The 17444-nt window shown below is 44.6% G+C and overlaps 1 protein-coding gene across 11 annotated transcripts in view; it reads left to right on the top strand.

The window, feature by feature from the left end:
* tnika (TRAF2 and NCK interacting kinase a) overlaps positions 1-17444 on the top strand; it is a 78345-nt gene that overhangs the window by 45346 nt on the left and 15555 nt on the right. For 4 of the 11 annotated variants that reach the window (XM_079641249.1, XM_079641248.1, XM_079641245.1 and 1 more), the window contains exons 7-19: positions 388-518; positions 608-662; positions 1419-1497; positions 1596-1771; positions 4053-4119; positions 4218-4416; positions 6783-6899; positions 8412-8498; positions 9639-9830; positions 10353-10919; positions 14365-14529; positions 14762-15025; positions 16853-16962. In XM_079641249.1, the coding sequence (XP_079497375.1) occupies positions 388-518; positions 608-662; positions 1419-1497; positions 1596-1771; positions 4053-4119; positions 4218-4416; positions 6783-6899; positions 8412-8498; positions 9639-9830; positions 10353-10919; positions 14365-14529; positions 14762-15025; positions 16853-16962 (2209 nt within the window). The remainder of the gene's footprint in view (positions 1-387; positions 519-607; positions 663-1418; positions 1498-1595; positions 1772-4052; positions 4120-4217; positions 4417-6782; positions 6900-8411; positions 8499-9638; positions 9831-10352; positions 10920-14364; positions 14530-14761; positions 15026-16852; positions 16963-17444) is intronic. The other 7 variants (XM_079641252.1, XM_079641246.1, XM_079641255.1 and 4 more) reach the window with 3 other exon arrangements.

Genomic DNA, 17444 nt, shown 5'->3' with positions numbered 1-17444 from the left:
GTGTGTGTGTGTGTGTGTGTGTGTGTGTGTGTGTGTGTGTGTGTGTGTGTGTGTTCTTCTTTTATGCTGAATACCAGCAGAGTCATTTCTCTGTAGCTCGGCCCCTGCTCTGGTGCAGATTGCTGAAGAAGGGACTCTCTCTCTTTCCTCTCTATCACTCTCCCCCTAAGACCCAGTGGGCAGGGGATTATAAACTGTGTGTGTGTTTGTAAATGGAGCGAGTTATTGCAGGTTAGGCTATTCGTTTCTGTTTAGAGTCCATTAAGGAATGTTGTAAATCCCATTGGAATCGGCCCACACACACTCTCAAAGACACACAGTGAGAAAAACAACGATTTAAAGTCAGCGGTCCTGACTTGTTGCCTGTCTGTGTGTTTTCCTCTGTAGTGGACTTTGGAGTTTCAGCCCAGTTGGACCGAACAGTGGGACGGAGGAACACGTTCATCGGGACGCCATATTGGATGGCACCTGAGGTCATCGCCTGTGACGAGAACCCTGAGGCCACGTACGACTTCAAGGTGCCTAAACAACCTCCTTTCCACATCTGTGTGTTGAGCCCTTTTTGTGTAACCCTGAGTATTTACGCACTGTGTCTCTGCCATTACAGAGTGATTTATGGTCACTGGGAATCACAGCAATAGAGATGGCTGAAGGAGCACCACGTATGTACACAGTCTAAAACACACATGTCCACCACACATCATCTCTTAGTGCTTCTCCAGTTGATCATTATAATCCGAAGTCTGGGACAGTGCAACTCATTCTTAGCCAGTCTTTTGTAATGAAGGCCAAAGAGCAGATGTATAATTGGTTGTGAAATTGCTTCTTCTTTTTCTTTTCCCTTCTTTCATTACCTTATTCCTAGCAGACATGCACATTATCAGGATGTTTAGTAGAAAAGCTGCTTATGGACATACTTTAGATTTGTCAAGGTTGTTCAGTTCTAGCAGTCTAAGACAGATCAATCCTGCATGGAGGAAGACGACCTCAAACTGGATATGAATATTTGCTTCACAAGTTGAACGTATACTGTATAGGTGGAGACCCAATTTACAAACAAAATCATATTTGTTAGGATGTAAAAAAAAGTCTGAAACTCATAGGACCTACTAAAATCTGTTTTAGTTTACAACGAATTCTATCGTTTTTCAGCTGAAACCTGGCCAATGAGAAGTTTGAATATGTAAATGTGAAACTGGCTTTTTTTTAGATAGATAACAACCTAGGTGTTCCATGTGTTCAGAAAGTTGAGACCGAAGTGTGTGTCAGTATATTTAATGGATTGTTATCAGTATTGACAGCCTATATTGATAAGATGAGGACAAACTACAAACTCCAGCTGGCTTTGATTAAATGCCATGATGATAGGTGAGAAACATCCACCCAAACTCACCCACGTTTGGTATTTCAATCTTTAGCGCTGTGTGACATGCACCCAATGAGAGCCCTCTTCCTCATCCCGCGAAACCCCGCCCCCAGACTCAAGTCAAAGAAGTGGTGAGTGTGAATCTTACAACCCATTAAAAGCAGGTTAATCAGTTCAGTCATAAACTTGGTTACAGCGGAGCATTCATTTCTCTTAAATGTGGTTTCAGGTCTAAGAAGTTCCAGTCGTTCATAGAGAGCTGTCTGGTGAAGAGCCACGGCCAGAGGCCCAGCACGGAGCAGCTCCTCAAACACCCGTTCATCAGAGAGATGCCCAACGAGAGGCAGATCCGCATCCAGCTGAAGGACCACATCGACCGCACCAAGAAGAAGAGAGGAGAGAGGGGTGAGCATGGTAGCTTGCCGGTGTTAAAGGTCACCTATTATGCAAAATCCACTTCTTCATGTCTCTTCTACATCAACATGTGTCCCCTCTTCTTCATGTCTCTTCTACATCAACATGTGTCCCCTCTTCTTCATGTCTCTTGTACATCAACATGTGTCCCCTCTTCTTCATGTCTCTTCTACATCAACATGTGTCCCCTCTTTTCCATGTCTCTACTACATCAACATGTGTCCCCTCTTCTTCATGTCTCTTCTACATCAACATGTGTCCCCTCTTCTTCATGTCTCTTCTACATCAACATGTGTCCCCTCTTCTTCATGTCTCTTCTACATCAACATGTGTCCCCTCTTCTCCATGTCTCTTCTACATCAACATGTGTCCCCTCTGTGGAAAGAGACTCTGAAAGTTTCAGGAACAAAGATTCTCTCTCTTTTTGTCCTGATCCATTTCTATAAAAACCTGTCTGAAAATGAGCTGATCAGACTTTGGCCAATTTATGATGTCATAACGATTTTGTGGCTTGTGTAATCATTAGCCAATCAGCAACCAAGGTAACCCCCCCCCCCCCACCTTATCACCTGAATCTCCTCCTAGAGCACCATTGAGTTCTTTTTAACCAAATACCTCTCAGAGGGGCGTGGGGAGGGGCTCCTTATTTTCATCTAAAGTAACAGACAGAGATTCAGCACTTTGGAAACAGGGCTGAAACAGAGGGGATTATGGGTAATGCTGCAATGATCTGTCTAGTGTTTGGAGCCAAGCACTACAGAGACATGTTCTGTATATATCTGAGACCTATAAGATATTGATGTAAAACAGTATAATAGGGGACCTTTAAGTAAAAACCACATCGTAGCTTGCAGGTGTTAACCGACGTTGAAAATATAGTTTTTATTAAGCAGAAACCCCCCCCCCCCCCCCGGGTATGAAAAGTGAAGGCAATTTGGAAGTGCCTTAATCTTGCATTCTCTCGAATATCAAACGGATAAATCCACTGGTAGCCGAAAGAAATCTGGTGATATGAAATCTATGAGAAACTGACTTGCGTCTGATGTCATGAAAATGAAGGATTATAACTATAAAGTGCAACCTATTATATTCGTTGTTTGGCTGAAGTGCTCTCTCACACTCACACGCACGTGCTCAAACCAACACACACAAATGCACATTCGACTCGTTGCATTCAAATGAGTGAGCTGTAATACACTTTCATAAAAACACGCAGATGCAAATTCTCCCTCACATGTGCAGGACATAAAAGTGACCGACTTCCACTCCACCGCGAGGATGCTGGCTTGGTAGTCGCGTACTTCCAATTCACTTCCTTCAGAAACGAAGCAAGTATGCTTCCAAGCCACGGCTTCGGAAAACAAAGAAGAATGGAACAGGCTAACAAGTGTGCCACTCTCTCTAACGGTTTCAACATAAACTGTACCGAAAATAAATACCTCACGATGTCTATCTAATTATGAACTTACTTTACTTTCACGGAACACATTTTTGGTGATAACAAATGCAACAAAGTAACATATTTACCAACACATGTTCTACGCCACTACATACTTATATTGAAATGTGCGCTGCGTCGGTTCAGACATTCTCCGCGAGGGTTTTTGAAATTGGTCCGTGCGCAAAGCATTGTGGGGATTTTAAGGACGCAAAGTCTACCCATGTGCAGCCTCGAAATTTCCCCCAAACCAAGGACGCGGCCTCGGTGGAATTCCAAGTATGCTGAAGATTGGAACGGTCCTGCTGCGCCAATTGATGACGTAGCATCCTTGAAATATTGGCTTTGAAGCCAGTTTCCTCGAGATTGAGAAACGGCCACACAGTTTGAATGATAGACTGACAGAGGCACACAAGAACCACATTAACCGCTTCAACAAACAGCACACTGCGGGGCGGACGTCTCCATGATGTATAGAAATGTCTCATCGTTGTAGAGACTGTGGCTTTCTCCAGCTGTCACTTTGTCACATTCGGAGGACAGGTCTGTGTGGATGTGTCTCAGAAAGAGCTCCGAGCTTCTGTTCTCCACTTCGCTACACACAGTCAAATTACAGTTTATACTCTTATTTAAAGCGGCTAAAAGAAAGTGCTTTGAAGGAGGGAGGATCTGGGAAGGCCAGAATCGTGAGCAGTTTAGAAATGAAGGTTGTTGAAGTGAACCATGAAGAGTGGAATGGCTTTTCTGTCTGCTTGTTATTACCTCACACACTCTGGTTTTATACTTTCATATGGTTTTTAGGGTTTGACATTTCTTATTCTCTTTCTCCATTAGATGAGACAGAGTACGAGTACAGTGGAAGTGAAGAGGAGGATGAAGAAAGAGAAATGGGTGAACCGAGGTCAGTGTCCTCAAAATACACTTTTTTTCCACCAACACATCTTAAATCTCTTCACTTACTAAAAAAATACTCGTGCCCTCTAACCGGTCTGTTCGCAGCTCCATCATCAACGTCCCCGGAGAGTCGACCCTGAGGCGGGACTTCCTGCGCCTGCAGATAGCCAATAAGGAGCGCTCTGAGGCACAGCGGCGGCAGCAGCTGGAGCAGCAGCAGAACGAGGAGCACAAGCGCTTACTGCTGGCGGAGAGACAGAAACGCATCGAGGAGCAGAAGGAGCAGAGGAGGAGGCTGGAGGAGGTACGCTGGAGGAGGACAATTATCATGACCTTTGACCTTGTTGAAAGCTATTTGAAAAACATATGAGTATAAATGTTATTTAGTAGCCCCAGAGATGGCAAACGTACACACATCCTTTACTCAAGTAGAAGTACAGATACTCGTGTTTAAAAAGTAGAAGTACTGACTAAACTTCTTTACTCAAGTCAAAGTAAAGAGGCTTTGAAATGTACTTCAGTAAAAAGTACCCATAACTAGCAGCTGTTTTAAAGAGTACCTGACCTCCCTTTATATTAATAGAACAATGATGTCATTGTTAGCTAATGAATGTTTCCATGGTGACCAACGGCAACATGACAACGTTTTCATTGCTCCCTCTTCTTTAGAGAAGGCCAGGAAATGATGGATACACGGATCGTGTTCAAATCAATAGGCACGCAATGACTCTAAATAATAATGATCACGCCACCAAACAAACAAACTAAAGGAACGAACCGGTTGGAAAATGTAAGAAGTAGAAAGCACAGGTATTTGTGTTTTTAAAGTAAAAGTAAAAAGTCGTCAGAAAAAGAAGTAGTGGAGTAAAGTACTGATACCAGAAAAATGTACTTAAGTACAGTAACAAAGTATTTGTACTTCACTACTTCCCACCTCTGAGTAGCCAAAATGTACATTTTCCCACCAAAAGCCGGTAGTAAGCCCTCCATGCTGTCCTGGTTACAACACTTTAAAGCCTATTTGCAAACATAATGTGTCACATTCTGGCACTTTACCTCACAAAACATTTTATTCACCATTTGGGTCGAGCTTCAGTATAAAATGTGAGCCTTACAGAGACAGACTGGCACACACAGCCTGTCCCCAGTGTCCCTCTCTCAGTTCCAGAGAGCAGGCTTATAAAAGAAAAGCCTCCAGCCCATAATCTGTGCGCTCTCTCTGGGATACCCACCAGGACTTGCTTCCCAGCATGACTCAACTCGAATAACATGACCCCCCCCCCCGCTTACGGCCAAGTGTGCGTCTCAGTGTGTGGGAAACTACATGTGTGTTTGAGCAGGGGTAGATGTTTGTGTGTTTGTATCCTGTTTGAATTACCTCTCCTTCTTTTATTTAAAGGGGACCTATCATGCAAAATGCACTTTTTGAAATCTTTTGTACATAAATATGTGCCCCCGGTGTGTCAGGGAACTCACAAAGGGTCAGAGCTGATCCAGATTTGAGTAAACTGCGTCATATTGGAAATGTGGACCCACTGCCCTATCAGAAACGTTGCTATCAGAAACAATGCCCGACGTGTTTTTGACGTAATATGGTCTTTGTTTACATTAGCAAGCATCGCTAACACTCAGAGCTAACCTGCACTGGAGAGAGTATGTGTAAGAAAGCAGGAAAAAAAAAAAAAAGGAACTCACCTTTTGGTGAACCCGCAAGAGAAAAAGCATTTGAGCTCCATACTGTTTTTCAAGCTAAGGACCCAGAATCAGACGTTCTCTAACAGGCCTGAAATAGAGGGATATGAGGGATGTCTAAAATGCATGATCTGTTTTGTATCTGTATGTTTTTATATATCTGAGACCAGGAGCGGACTGGGACTAAAAAACAGCCCGGGACTCTCGACCGGTCCACTTCGGTACCGCTCGTAAATTGTCAACCGGGGGGTGCTTGTAACTTATCCGACCGGCCCACCTCGGTACCGCAAGTTAATACCACTAGTAAATTGTCAACGGGGGGTTCCACGTGACTTATCCGACCGGCCCACATCATCCGACCGGCCCACTTCAGTACCGCCCCATCGGGATTCGCCCCGAACTTCCCGATGGCCAGTCCGCCCCTGTCTGAGACCCATAATACATGCCTAAAAATAGCATAATAGGAGACCTTTAAAGATTCTAACCCAAGACACAGTGAAGAAAGGAAATAAATGTATTTAAAGCAAAAGGAATTAAGATGAAATTAGTTTACATATCAAAAAGGATTCTGTGTGAAGATCTCTGTGGAAACATTTCTTGTTTTATTTGTGTGAAAACATTTGGCTGTTCTCCTGCACCAGCACAGACCCCCCCTCCCCTCCACACAACACAGACTATATCACCCCTTGCTGCTAAATACCAATCAACTATGTGCGATATGTCCAATATATATATATATATGCCATTAATAACTGTGTAATTTATACCTCGCTGCTAAATCCTAAGAACTGTTTTTGTATTTTGAAAAGTATTTTTTTTAATTAATTTTTAAATTATATTTTTTATTATATCATAACTTAGTGCTTTTTTTTAACATTATGTAACATTAAGCTATCTGTGGCTCTTTCCTGCTGTAACGATGCAAATGTCCCCTCTGTGGGACTAATAACGGTATTCTGATTCCTGCTCTCCTCACAGCAGCAGCAGCGAGAGCGTGAGGTGAGGAAACAGCACGAGAGGGAGCAGAGGAGGCGCTACGAGGAGATGGAGCAGCTCCGCAGAGAGGAGGAGAGGAGGCATGCAGAAAGAGAGCAGGTTCATACACTTACTGTACTATTGTATTAAAACAAACGTATTGTATGAATACAGACAGCATGGTGCCACAGGAAAGTGTAATATGATGACAACTCAACTCCAGAATCCCTCATTTGCCCCAAAACGTTCTGTTTCTTTTTATAGCAACATCTCCCTCCGTCCGTGTGAGTCACTACTTGTCTCCTTAAATTACCTCAGTGGTGTATTTTTGTTCTTTGCAGGATTTCAGTTTCACATCTCGTACACTTTTAAGCTGGTTATGCATGCTTAGTTTTTCTGTGCATAACCTCCTCTTGTTGTTAGGCCTCTCTTTTCTCCTGAATCATAAATCTCTTTGCCCATCATATGTTCTTTAGATTTCTGTCTAAGTCAGTCAAACTTTATTGAAACACACAAACAGTTGTTTAGTGTAAGCAGTTCCTTGAGGATGAAAATCAAGACGTGCCCTGGGCCGTACAACCTGTCAACATTATAACACAAAGTGTGATCTGCCACAGTTTAAGACCCCGTTTACACGAGAACAAAACGGGTTGGATCCGCATAGTTTCTCTTGCGTATAGCCCTTTGATTTACACGAGGCCGTAACAAAACAATAGAAACGGACCACACAAACGATAACGGGTCCCGAGGTGGATAGATTTGCAAACGAAACGCTCTGGGGGGGTCCAACGGCTCCGTGTAATCGCCTCTATACGATCATTTCCTGAAAAAATAACGATAGCCCCGCCTCTCCCCGCCTCTTCCCACCTCCCCCCACCTCTTATACTCGCTACTTTTGGTGTATTTTGTGGCGTAAGTTACAGCGCCAGTTACAGGCCCGGCATATGTACTACAGCGCGTCCATCGTTTCCAGCGTTCTCGTGTGAACAGACAAGTCAAATGAAACGAATACGTGTGTGAACGGAAGACTTTTTTGAAAACGCATACTGTGCATAAACGCAAACGTTCCCGTGTAAGCAGCCCCTTAGAGGGCCAGTGTTGATGGGTCAATTCAAAAGATCATATATATTTTTTGGAATAAACAAAGAACCTCGACTACAGCTTGTAAATCATCATTCAGTTTTTAAAAAAAATTCGAAAAATTCCTAAAGGATTTTTTAATAATTTCTCAGAGCTTGGATCCTTTTGACATCCTTCTGTCTTTCTTTGAACAATCCTTTTTCCTTGACCTGCTGTTCTCATGTGTATTATGTGTTTGTCCTGGTCCCTTCTTATCACCCTGTTTCTCTCCTCCTAATATTACGTGTTTTGAGAGATGTATTTAAACCCCTCTTCTCTCTCTGTCTCCTTATCATGTTTTCTTTGTAACCCAATTGTTGGAGAATGCGTCCTCCTTAGCTTCATCTGGCTCCTGACTGATCTTCTCTCCTCATCCACTGCCACCTCAGGAGATTATCCTCTCTATATCGCTTTCTATCTCTGTCTTTCTTTCTCTGTCTGTGTTCAGACGTTCAGATTTCCTGATTTTTCTCTCGGTCTATTTCTATCTCCTTGTGCCGACACGATGCTCAGGAGTATATCCGTAGACAGCTGGAAGAGGAACAGAGGCAGTTAGAGATTCTCCAGCAGCAGCTACTACAGGAACAGGCATTACTGATGGTAACCATAGCCCTCCCACTTGCTACTGCTGCCCCCCCATCTGTGCTGTGTGGCCCCCTACCCCCACTGCATGCACCTGAGTGACAGTTTCACAGAGGAACTGACTCAAGGAATCCACAGTCTTGACACACCCAACATGTCTGCTAACTATTTGAAAAACATGGAGCACAAACAATGCATTTCTTATCTCCAGCGCTTGTTATTCAGATCACTCATTGCATGAAGTGTACCATTGAGTTGGCTGGATCTCAAAGGATTTCCCAAAGGGTGCAGAAAAACAGTTTTGCCAGTCGATCAGTTGGGCCCACGCAAAGTGAGAACATCCAAAGGGAAATAAGACAGATGTATTTCCCACAGAGGGGTTTCTCAGTGCTAATCTTATCTATGTCTGTTTTATTAGTGTGAGGAATCCACAGTAGGTATTGTATGATGTGTCCACTGCCCCTTACATCTTATTTGAGCAGAAATATACAGTAAAGGATGAAACCTTTTGAGATCCAATCCATGTCAACCCCAGAGACCACAGTAATGACTTCACGCACCAAAACCCAGAGATGTGTTGCTGCCCAAAAAATAGCATCTTCCCATTCCCTCTCAACTTCCTTCCTACCTCCATGTGTCCTTCCCTCTCAGTACCTTCCTTCCTCCCACTCCCAAAGTCCTTTCTTTCCCTCGTCCCATTCATCTACATCAGGCTCAAGACGGTGGTTATAATTGTGAATCTGTTACATTCACATTATTCAAGTTGTCAGTATTTTTGTTCATCAGTTCTGTTTTTGCAATATTTGAAAATGCATTCCCTTAAATTCGAAATCAAAAACATTTGCAAACGCACAAAACCGAACAATTGAGAGAAATTCAGTGCAAATGACAGCTTACTATTTCGTAATTAAAACAAGTAGGCTACTAAACACTTTTTGAAACTACTTATTTTTGTACTGCTTAAGGATTGCATGGATAAGAAATTTTGCAACAACTCCTCGCCTGATTTGGAGCTGATCTCTGTGTCTCTCATCATGTCCTCCTCTTACGGTCCTCCGTTCTCCAAAATCCATCCACGTTTCGTTCTGTTTTCCTTTGCCCGTCTCTCATCTCTGTCCTTCCTCCCCCCCCCCCCCCACTCTCCCTGTCTCCCCGCAGGAGTACAAGCGTAAGCAGGTGGAGGAGCAGCGCCAGGCGGAGAGGCTCCAGCGGCAGCTCCAGCAGGAGAGAGCCTACCTGGTGTCTCTGCAGCAGCAGCAACAGCAGGAGGGACGGCAGGCCGAGAAGAAGCCGCTTTACCACTACAAAGACATCAGCAACCCCACCGACAAGCCTGCCTGGGCTAAGGAGGTAAGTCTCAACATGCATGGTGTACAAAGACATGCATGCAGTTAAATATGTGAGTTATCTTCCGAAATCATCCCTTTTTCTACACTGACCAAAACTGAAATGTTGACTTTAATTAAATGCGTTATGTCGACAAACTGTATTAGGTTAGTTGAAAGCAATAATATTCAGTTTGAATACACAATGTTAGGTTGAACTTCATATTATTGCTTTCAACTAACCTTATATAGTTATGTTAAATGTGTTTATATAATACATTTAATTAAAGTCAATGTTTCAGTGTAGAAGGGACAAGTACCAGCTCTGAGTCGAGTACTAAATACCTGCATGTATTTTATATAAAAACACCCAGTGGCCTTTTTGTGTTGTTAATATCTAATTCAGCAGGTCCTACTAGAAGCAGCAGCCCCCGTGGGAGACATCGCTTCTTGAGTCTGAAGATATTTAAGAAGTGCTTTTATTCCCCGTGTGAAGTCTCTTCTGTGTTTGTGTTGTGGCTTACCTTCCTCTGACTCTGACCCCCAGGTCCTGAAGCAGCAGCAGCATGTTCAGGGTCACCTACCCCACTCCCAACTACGACAGCACCACTCATTCAACCAACCGGCTTCATCCCCTGACTCTTGGCACCAAAACAGAGCTCAGGCCCCTAGACGAACCCCGTCCCATGGTGCCCCGCCCCTCTCCTCCCACCCCCCCCATATCCATATCTCACTAGATGGAGAACCCCTAGATCCGGGGCTCAAGCAAGAGATCAGTCAGCAGGTCAGAGAGTTTAGGGCTCAAAAGCTAAGGGGCCGCAGCCCGGGGCGCAGCCGGGAGCAGAGCCAGGGTCCTGGCCAAGGGCCCAGTAAGGGACCTGGTAAGAATCAAAGAGAGCTTTCCAGTCACGGGCCAGTCAGCCAGTCTAACCAAGTGCTCAGCCCTTATTCTCTGGCGCCTAACAATCAGAATGAGAGGCCCAGAGACAGGCCTCTCTCTGCCCCCAATCATGCAGACATCCAGGGGCTAACGCCAGACCCTAGGATCCCTCATCCTCAGTCCCCACCACACGTCCAGAGTCCCCAATCTGGATCTATGTCTGCTCTCAAAGTGGTTAGTAGACATCCGCGCAGCAAGTCACACTCGCCTTGCTGTAGAATAGATGTAGAAATAGAATCAGAGTCTCAGGGAAGGTGGCTAAAAGAGAGTAGGCTAGCTCGCAGCCACACGAACCTCCTATTCCCCCCGGACTGGGAGGTCTCAAATGGCCAAACTGACCGCCTCTCTTGCTCCTTCCCTGACAACGCTCTCCAATCCGCCGTACAAAGGTGCAGGAATTCCTACTCACCTGCCTCCAACAGTCTTCTTCAAGTCCCTGGTGGCAATCACTTACTTCCCCCTCCTTTGTATAGTGACAGCGAGGGAGGGAATAGGTGGCAGGGAGTAAGGCCTTGCTCCTCCATGTCTGACCTTAACGCTTCCGCCCCAGCAGACGTAATGAGACAGAACTTTTCTGAGATCAGACATATGGGTTTTCGCTCCGTTGAAGAGCTAACCTCTCCCACCGTTCCCGATTTGTGGCCGGGCCCCTCACCTTGCACCTCTCCACACATCTCCCCCTCTTCCTCAGGCTCGTGGTCCACCGGTACCTTTTCCCCTCAATTCACCTGTGACACGCTTGTGTTCAACAATCCCCACACACCTTCTCCAACCTACAATGACCTCCTCATGCCCAACCAGGCCTTCCATATCTCCCTCTCAGCAACGTCTACCCCTCGCTGCTCCCCGTGTGGCTCTCCCATTGGATCCCGGAACCAGATCCATCAGCTCCATTGAGTGCTCGACCCTTGTCCAAAGCACACATGTATAGATACACACAATCACACACACACACACACACACACACATTTTTGTACTTCTAACCCAAATCCCTTTTTAGTTTTTGTAACTCGTGTTGATACAACATGAAAGGGTTGATGCACATTTAGGTTGTGTCTACTGATCTTTGGTGAACTCAAAATATACTTAAATCAACAAAAGCAATAATTGCAACTATTCCCAATTAAATATTTAAACATAAACTGTAGTGTAAACAAATTTCGACTTCCTTGTCCCAAATGTAACCCTCAAATATGTTCCTACATTTCAGAATATATCTCCACTAACAAAGTCACAGAAGTCATCACACATATGCATAATGTAAATACATACAAACACAGAACATTACTGTTTTAAAAAAATCGACATTTATCTCGACAATTTACGTGTATTTTATATTAAATCTACATGTTGTACATTTTTTAATTACTGAAAATATTATCTTCTGGGACTTAGATCCATTGCGGAGTTGCTGAGGGACAGTTTATCACCCTGTACCAATAGCCGCATTCACACCGCAGGACTTTCCCTGGTACTTTGGTTCTTTAGTTCCGTTAGTACCAATAATGTCGCGTTCACACCGCCGGGACTACTCAGTGCCGGGAACTCTTTTCAGTCCCTGCTAGAGAGGTGGTACGAACCTGGTGATAAAAGAGTGCCAATTTCTATTCTATTTCTATTGGCTGGGCGAATTGCAAACCACGCCCCGTTAGACTTTTTCTTTGTTAGGCAGCCATTCTTTTCCTCGCTACAAAATCACATCCACACCTGAGCGAGTAGTTTTTTTGTACTTTAAAGCAGTTATGACCACACGTACTACAACACCGGAGCGAACTCCATCATGTCTGAGGTCGGAAAGTAAACAAACGCCTCGTGTACAGCGGGTGGGCTTTATACCCCCTCCCCCGTGTAGTTCTTCTTGTCTCGTTTTTTTTTGTACTCGCCGTGAAATGGTTTTGCGGCCTGCCAGTAAACCCAGAGAAGAAGAAAAAGACGAAGTGACGTCAGCGTAATCTTGCCTCAGGGAAAGTACTGCGTTGTGAAAGCGGCTATAGGTAGCTTAGTTACCCACGCCCCCCCCTCCTTCCCCCTACACCCGTATAACCCGCTACCCCAAAAAGCACCATGGCCTACCCACTCCATATTCTCGTTGATGTCATCGGGGAAACCCACCCATCCAAACTTGTTTTTAGGTCAGTCAACCAGTCGATCTAATCCCGGCTTGGTGATGGGTGCTGGCCAATTGGTGGTGGGATCCTTCTAACAACCCTGGATCCTCAGAGGATGTCCTCCATCTGCTCTCCTTACTAATCTTTTTCTTTGTTCTTTCTTAGTTTTGATGCGACAGTGACCTCTATTAACATCCCCTAATGCTCTGTTTTAACCTCTTAGAAACTCTGCCATGGAAGAAAGAGCTTTTGGGTGGTAGGCTTAAAACGTGTAAATATTTGATCAGCACCACCCAAAAGGTTTTTCTTCCAGTGGCAATCTCTCTATCAGTTTGAAGGTCAGTTGATGTTTATGCTAACATTGATCGCCTCCACAGCTTAAACTCGACCTGGATCACAGCAGTGCTTCTCCTCACTCACCAAATATTTCTTTTTCATTGGTTCTGTGTACTGAGCTGCTGTTTATCTACACTTCTTTCCTTCACCAGTAGTTGGCGTTCATCCCGAGTGAACAACTAACAAGCGATGATTTCTGACACCGAATACCATAGTTGCCTCACTGTAGTTGACTCGCTAGCAGGCAACTAACAAATATTTGAGGAATGACAATATTCCATAGTTGTTCTGACCCGGGTCATAATCTTGAATAATCCTACAAGATTATGGACTCATGTGGAATTACAGAAAGCCTCCAAATGGGATAGTTCTCATTGCATACGGAAGTTTAACTGGGGGCTATTGACTCTATGCCATGCTGAGCCACGACTCACGACTCAACCGTCCACCAGCCGTTGAGTAGACGATGTTCAGAGAAGAAAAGTGTGATTTTATCAGCCGGGAGCATTCCTCAGAGCCTTCTCACCAGATAATCTGATAATCTGATTACACTGGCCACGGGCGCTTTCTGTCGTCCTCACTCACAGATATTTGGTGCTTGTTTGCATTGAAGCTCTGTGAAAAAAGTCACTGAAGCTCTTATGAACATAAAAATCAAACATGGTTTCATAGCTCCGCATGGACTCAAAACTATGATTTCTTTTTTTTTTTTAAATGCGGTGTCTGCTTAAAAAGATTTGGGATAATTCGGTACCTTTGCATACAGCAATCAGACACTCCTCAACTCAAGTCTGTGGGACATGTAGAAACGCGAGCACGACAATTTAATCGGAGTTACATCGAATACAATCTGAACAGAGAAGCTGTTGGATGATAAACAACCAAAACATTGAATGTAATGTTGGTGCCAACAACCTGCCAGACTTAAGACATTTGACAGGTTCCTTGGAAGTCTGTATTTGCTCCAAGTGTGTAATGACGCATAGTGAGGCCGTAAAAAAAATAAAAATAAGTGGCAGTTGACAACAAAAACAAAAAGATGTCCCACAGTGTGATGTTTAGATGTCTGTTTGGTTTGTAACCATGCATGGGGATGGGGGCAATACCCACGGTGGTGATTGGTTGTTGCCGTGTGCTTGGCTGTGAGTGACAGTGGTGTGTGTGACCCGTCCCAGGTGGAGGAGCGATCTAAGCTGAACAGGCAGAGCTCCCCAGCGCTGCAGCCCAAAGTGTCCAACCGCATCTCCGACCCCTCCCTCCCTCCCCGCTCCGAGTCCTTCAGCAGCGGGGGCATGCAGCCCGCCCGCACCCCACCCATCCACCGCTCCATTGAACCACAGGTGTGTGTGTGTACACGTGCATAAATGGAGGCGTGCGAATGCTCGGTGTGCCATAAATAATCACAAATCTTTTCACTCCTTGTCTTTCATCACTCCCTCCTTTCTGACTTTCGTTTTTGTTCTATTTTTATTAATCTCATGTTATTTTCTATTATTTATTCCGTAACATTTCACCTTTTCTCCCATCTGACACAATTCCTTCATGCCTCCTTCTGTCTTTCTCATCTTGCAGATGGCCCACCTGGTCCCAGTGAAGACCCACTCCGGGTCCATGTCCGGTTCTCAGTCCCTGCAGGATCAGACGGGCTCAGCTCTGAGTGAAGGGGTCAGCGTGTCTGGCTCCCCCAGGCCCGAGATGCCCCGCCAGAACTCGGACCCCACCTCTGACACCCCCGGACCCCCGCAGCGCATCGCAGGCAGGGAGGACCGGGACAGAGACAGGGACAGGGATCGGGACAGGACCGCCTGGCTAAGAGAGGAGGACATGCCACCCAAGGTCAGAGAATCACATTCAGAAAGAAGACACTATTTCTGTTTAAAGGTCACCTATCGTGCAAAATCCACTTCTTCATGTCTCTTCTACATCAACATGTGTCCCCTCTTCTTCATGTCTCTTCTACATCAACATGTGTCCCCTCTTCTTCATGTCTCTTCTACATCAACATGTGTCCCCTCTTCTTCATGTCTCTTCTACATCAACATGTGTCCCCTCTTCTTCATGTCTCTTCTACATCAACATGTGTCCCCTCTTCTTCATGTCTCTTCTACATCAACATGTGTCCCCTCTTCTTCATGTCTCTTCGACATCAACATGTGTCCCCTCTTCTTCACGTCTCTTCTACATCAACATGTGTCCCCTCTTCTTCATGTCTCTTCTACATCAACATGTGTCCCCTCTTCTTCATGTCTCTTCTACATCAACATGTGTCCCCTCTTCTTCATGTCTCTTCTACATCAACATGTGTCCCCTCTTCTTCATGTCTCTTCTACATAAACATGTGTCCCCTCTTCTTCATGTCTCTTCTACATCAACATGTGTCCCCTCTGTGGAAAGAGACTCTGAAAGTTTCAGGAACAAAGATTCTCTCTCTTTTTGATCCATTTCTATAAAAACCTGTCTGAAAATGAGCTGATCAGATTTTGGCCACTTTATGATGTCATAACGATTTGTTGTCTTGTGTAACCAAGGTAACCCCCACCCCCACCTTATCACCTGAATCTCCTCCTAGAGCACCATTGTGTTCTTTTTAACCAAATACCTCTCAGAGGGGCGTGGGGAGTGGCTCCTTATTTTCATCTAAAGTAACAGACAGAGAATCAGCACTTTGGAAACAGGGCTGAAACAGAGGGGATTATGGGTAATGCTGCAATGATCTGTTTTGTGTTTGGAGCCAAACACTTCAGAGACATGTCTTATTATATCTGAGACCTGTAATATATTGATGAAAAACATTATAATAGGGGACCTTTAATATTATTATATTTAATTTAGTTTAAGCAAAAGCATCAAGAAAAGCACAAACTTCATCCTGCAAGTAATCTTTTCTTACATTTTGATTATTCCTTATTTGTTTGGTTAGGTTTCAGTAACCTCATTAAAGGTGGGGTAGGTAATTTTGGAGAAACCAGCTCGAGTGCGCTAGAATTTGAAAATACACAGCCAGAAAAAATCTGCCACTTCCTTACAGAGCCCCTCCTCCAACACACACGAACACGCACATGACCAATGAGGGCACGAGATAAGTTTGTGCACAGATGGAAGGCTGACAGGCAGGTAGGCCATCCAGTTACTTTAGCCGGGCCGGCTCAGATGATTGGTCGTGCTTTTTACAGCGCCACGGCTTCCACAGATGACATGTTTTTATGGATTTTTTGTCAAAGCACTTCAGATATTCATTGCTATTGGGATGTTAAGAGCATTCCATGGAATATAACAAAAAGTGTATCTCGAGCCGGTTTCTCAAACTTACCTACCCCACCTTTAAGTGAGGAAACTAAACTGATGTTGCAACCACAGGAAATGGCACAGTTTTGTAAGGTGTAATCAGCTTTTGGGAACTGACTGCGATACAAGAACATACAAACATGGGAAAAACAAGGGAAGGGATATGCTTTACATGCAGAGCACAGCCTTTAGTGTAATTAGACTTTGTTGGTATCGTTAACTAGGGCAGGTGTCGATCAACATGACTACATCTGTTAACCACATTTATGAATTATGTCAGTAACAAAAAATGTTTGGTCACAACCTTTGGACTTCTTGCTAGGGGATTATAAGCCAAGCCGTATCAGCAATAGTGACCTTCTTTATATTTGTGTCCAGGTCCCTCAGAGGACCACTTCCATCTCCCCAGCCTTGGTCAGGAAGCACTCCCCCAATGGAGGAGGAGTAGGTCTGGGCCCTCGCACAGGCTCCCAACTCATAAGGGCCAGGTAAAGCTCATATTAGCTGAAGTGTAAACTAAAGTCTAAATCTGAAGTAACCCTTATAGTCCGCATCTTACCTTAACCCACATTTTGAAGTTTATCTTTTATTTATAGCTGTGTGTGTGTGTGTGTGTGTGTGTGTGTGTGTGTGTGTGTGTGTGTGTGTGTGTGTGTGTGTGTGTGTGTGTGTGTGTGTGTGTGTGTGTGTGTGTGTGTGTGTGTGTGTGTGTGTGTGTGTGTGTGTGTGTGTGTGTGTGTGTGTGTGTGTGTGTGTGTGTGTGTGTGTGTGTGTGTGTGTGTCTGACCGACCTCAGCCATGTCTCCCAGCTCCTGCAGGGCAGAGGTGGGCGTGGCTGAGGGAGAGTTGCACCAGGTCAGGGAGGTTACCATGGTTACCGTGATTACCGAACATCTATGCAGACCGCCGATAATAATAAGCCGTTGTATTTATTTTAAATGTTGAACATGTCAAAATACAACTTTAATGC

The sequence above is a fragment of the Notothenia rossii genome, assembly GCF_949606895.1.
Source record: "Notothenia rossii genome assembly, chromosome: 7".
NCBI lineage: Eukaryota > Metazoa > Chordata > Actinopteri > Perciformes > Nototheniidae > Notothenia > Notothenia rossii.
This window is presented reverse-complemented; position numbering and strand designations above follow the sequence as displayed.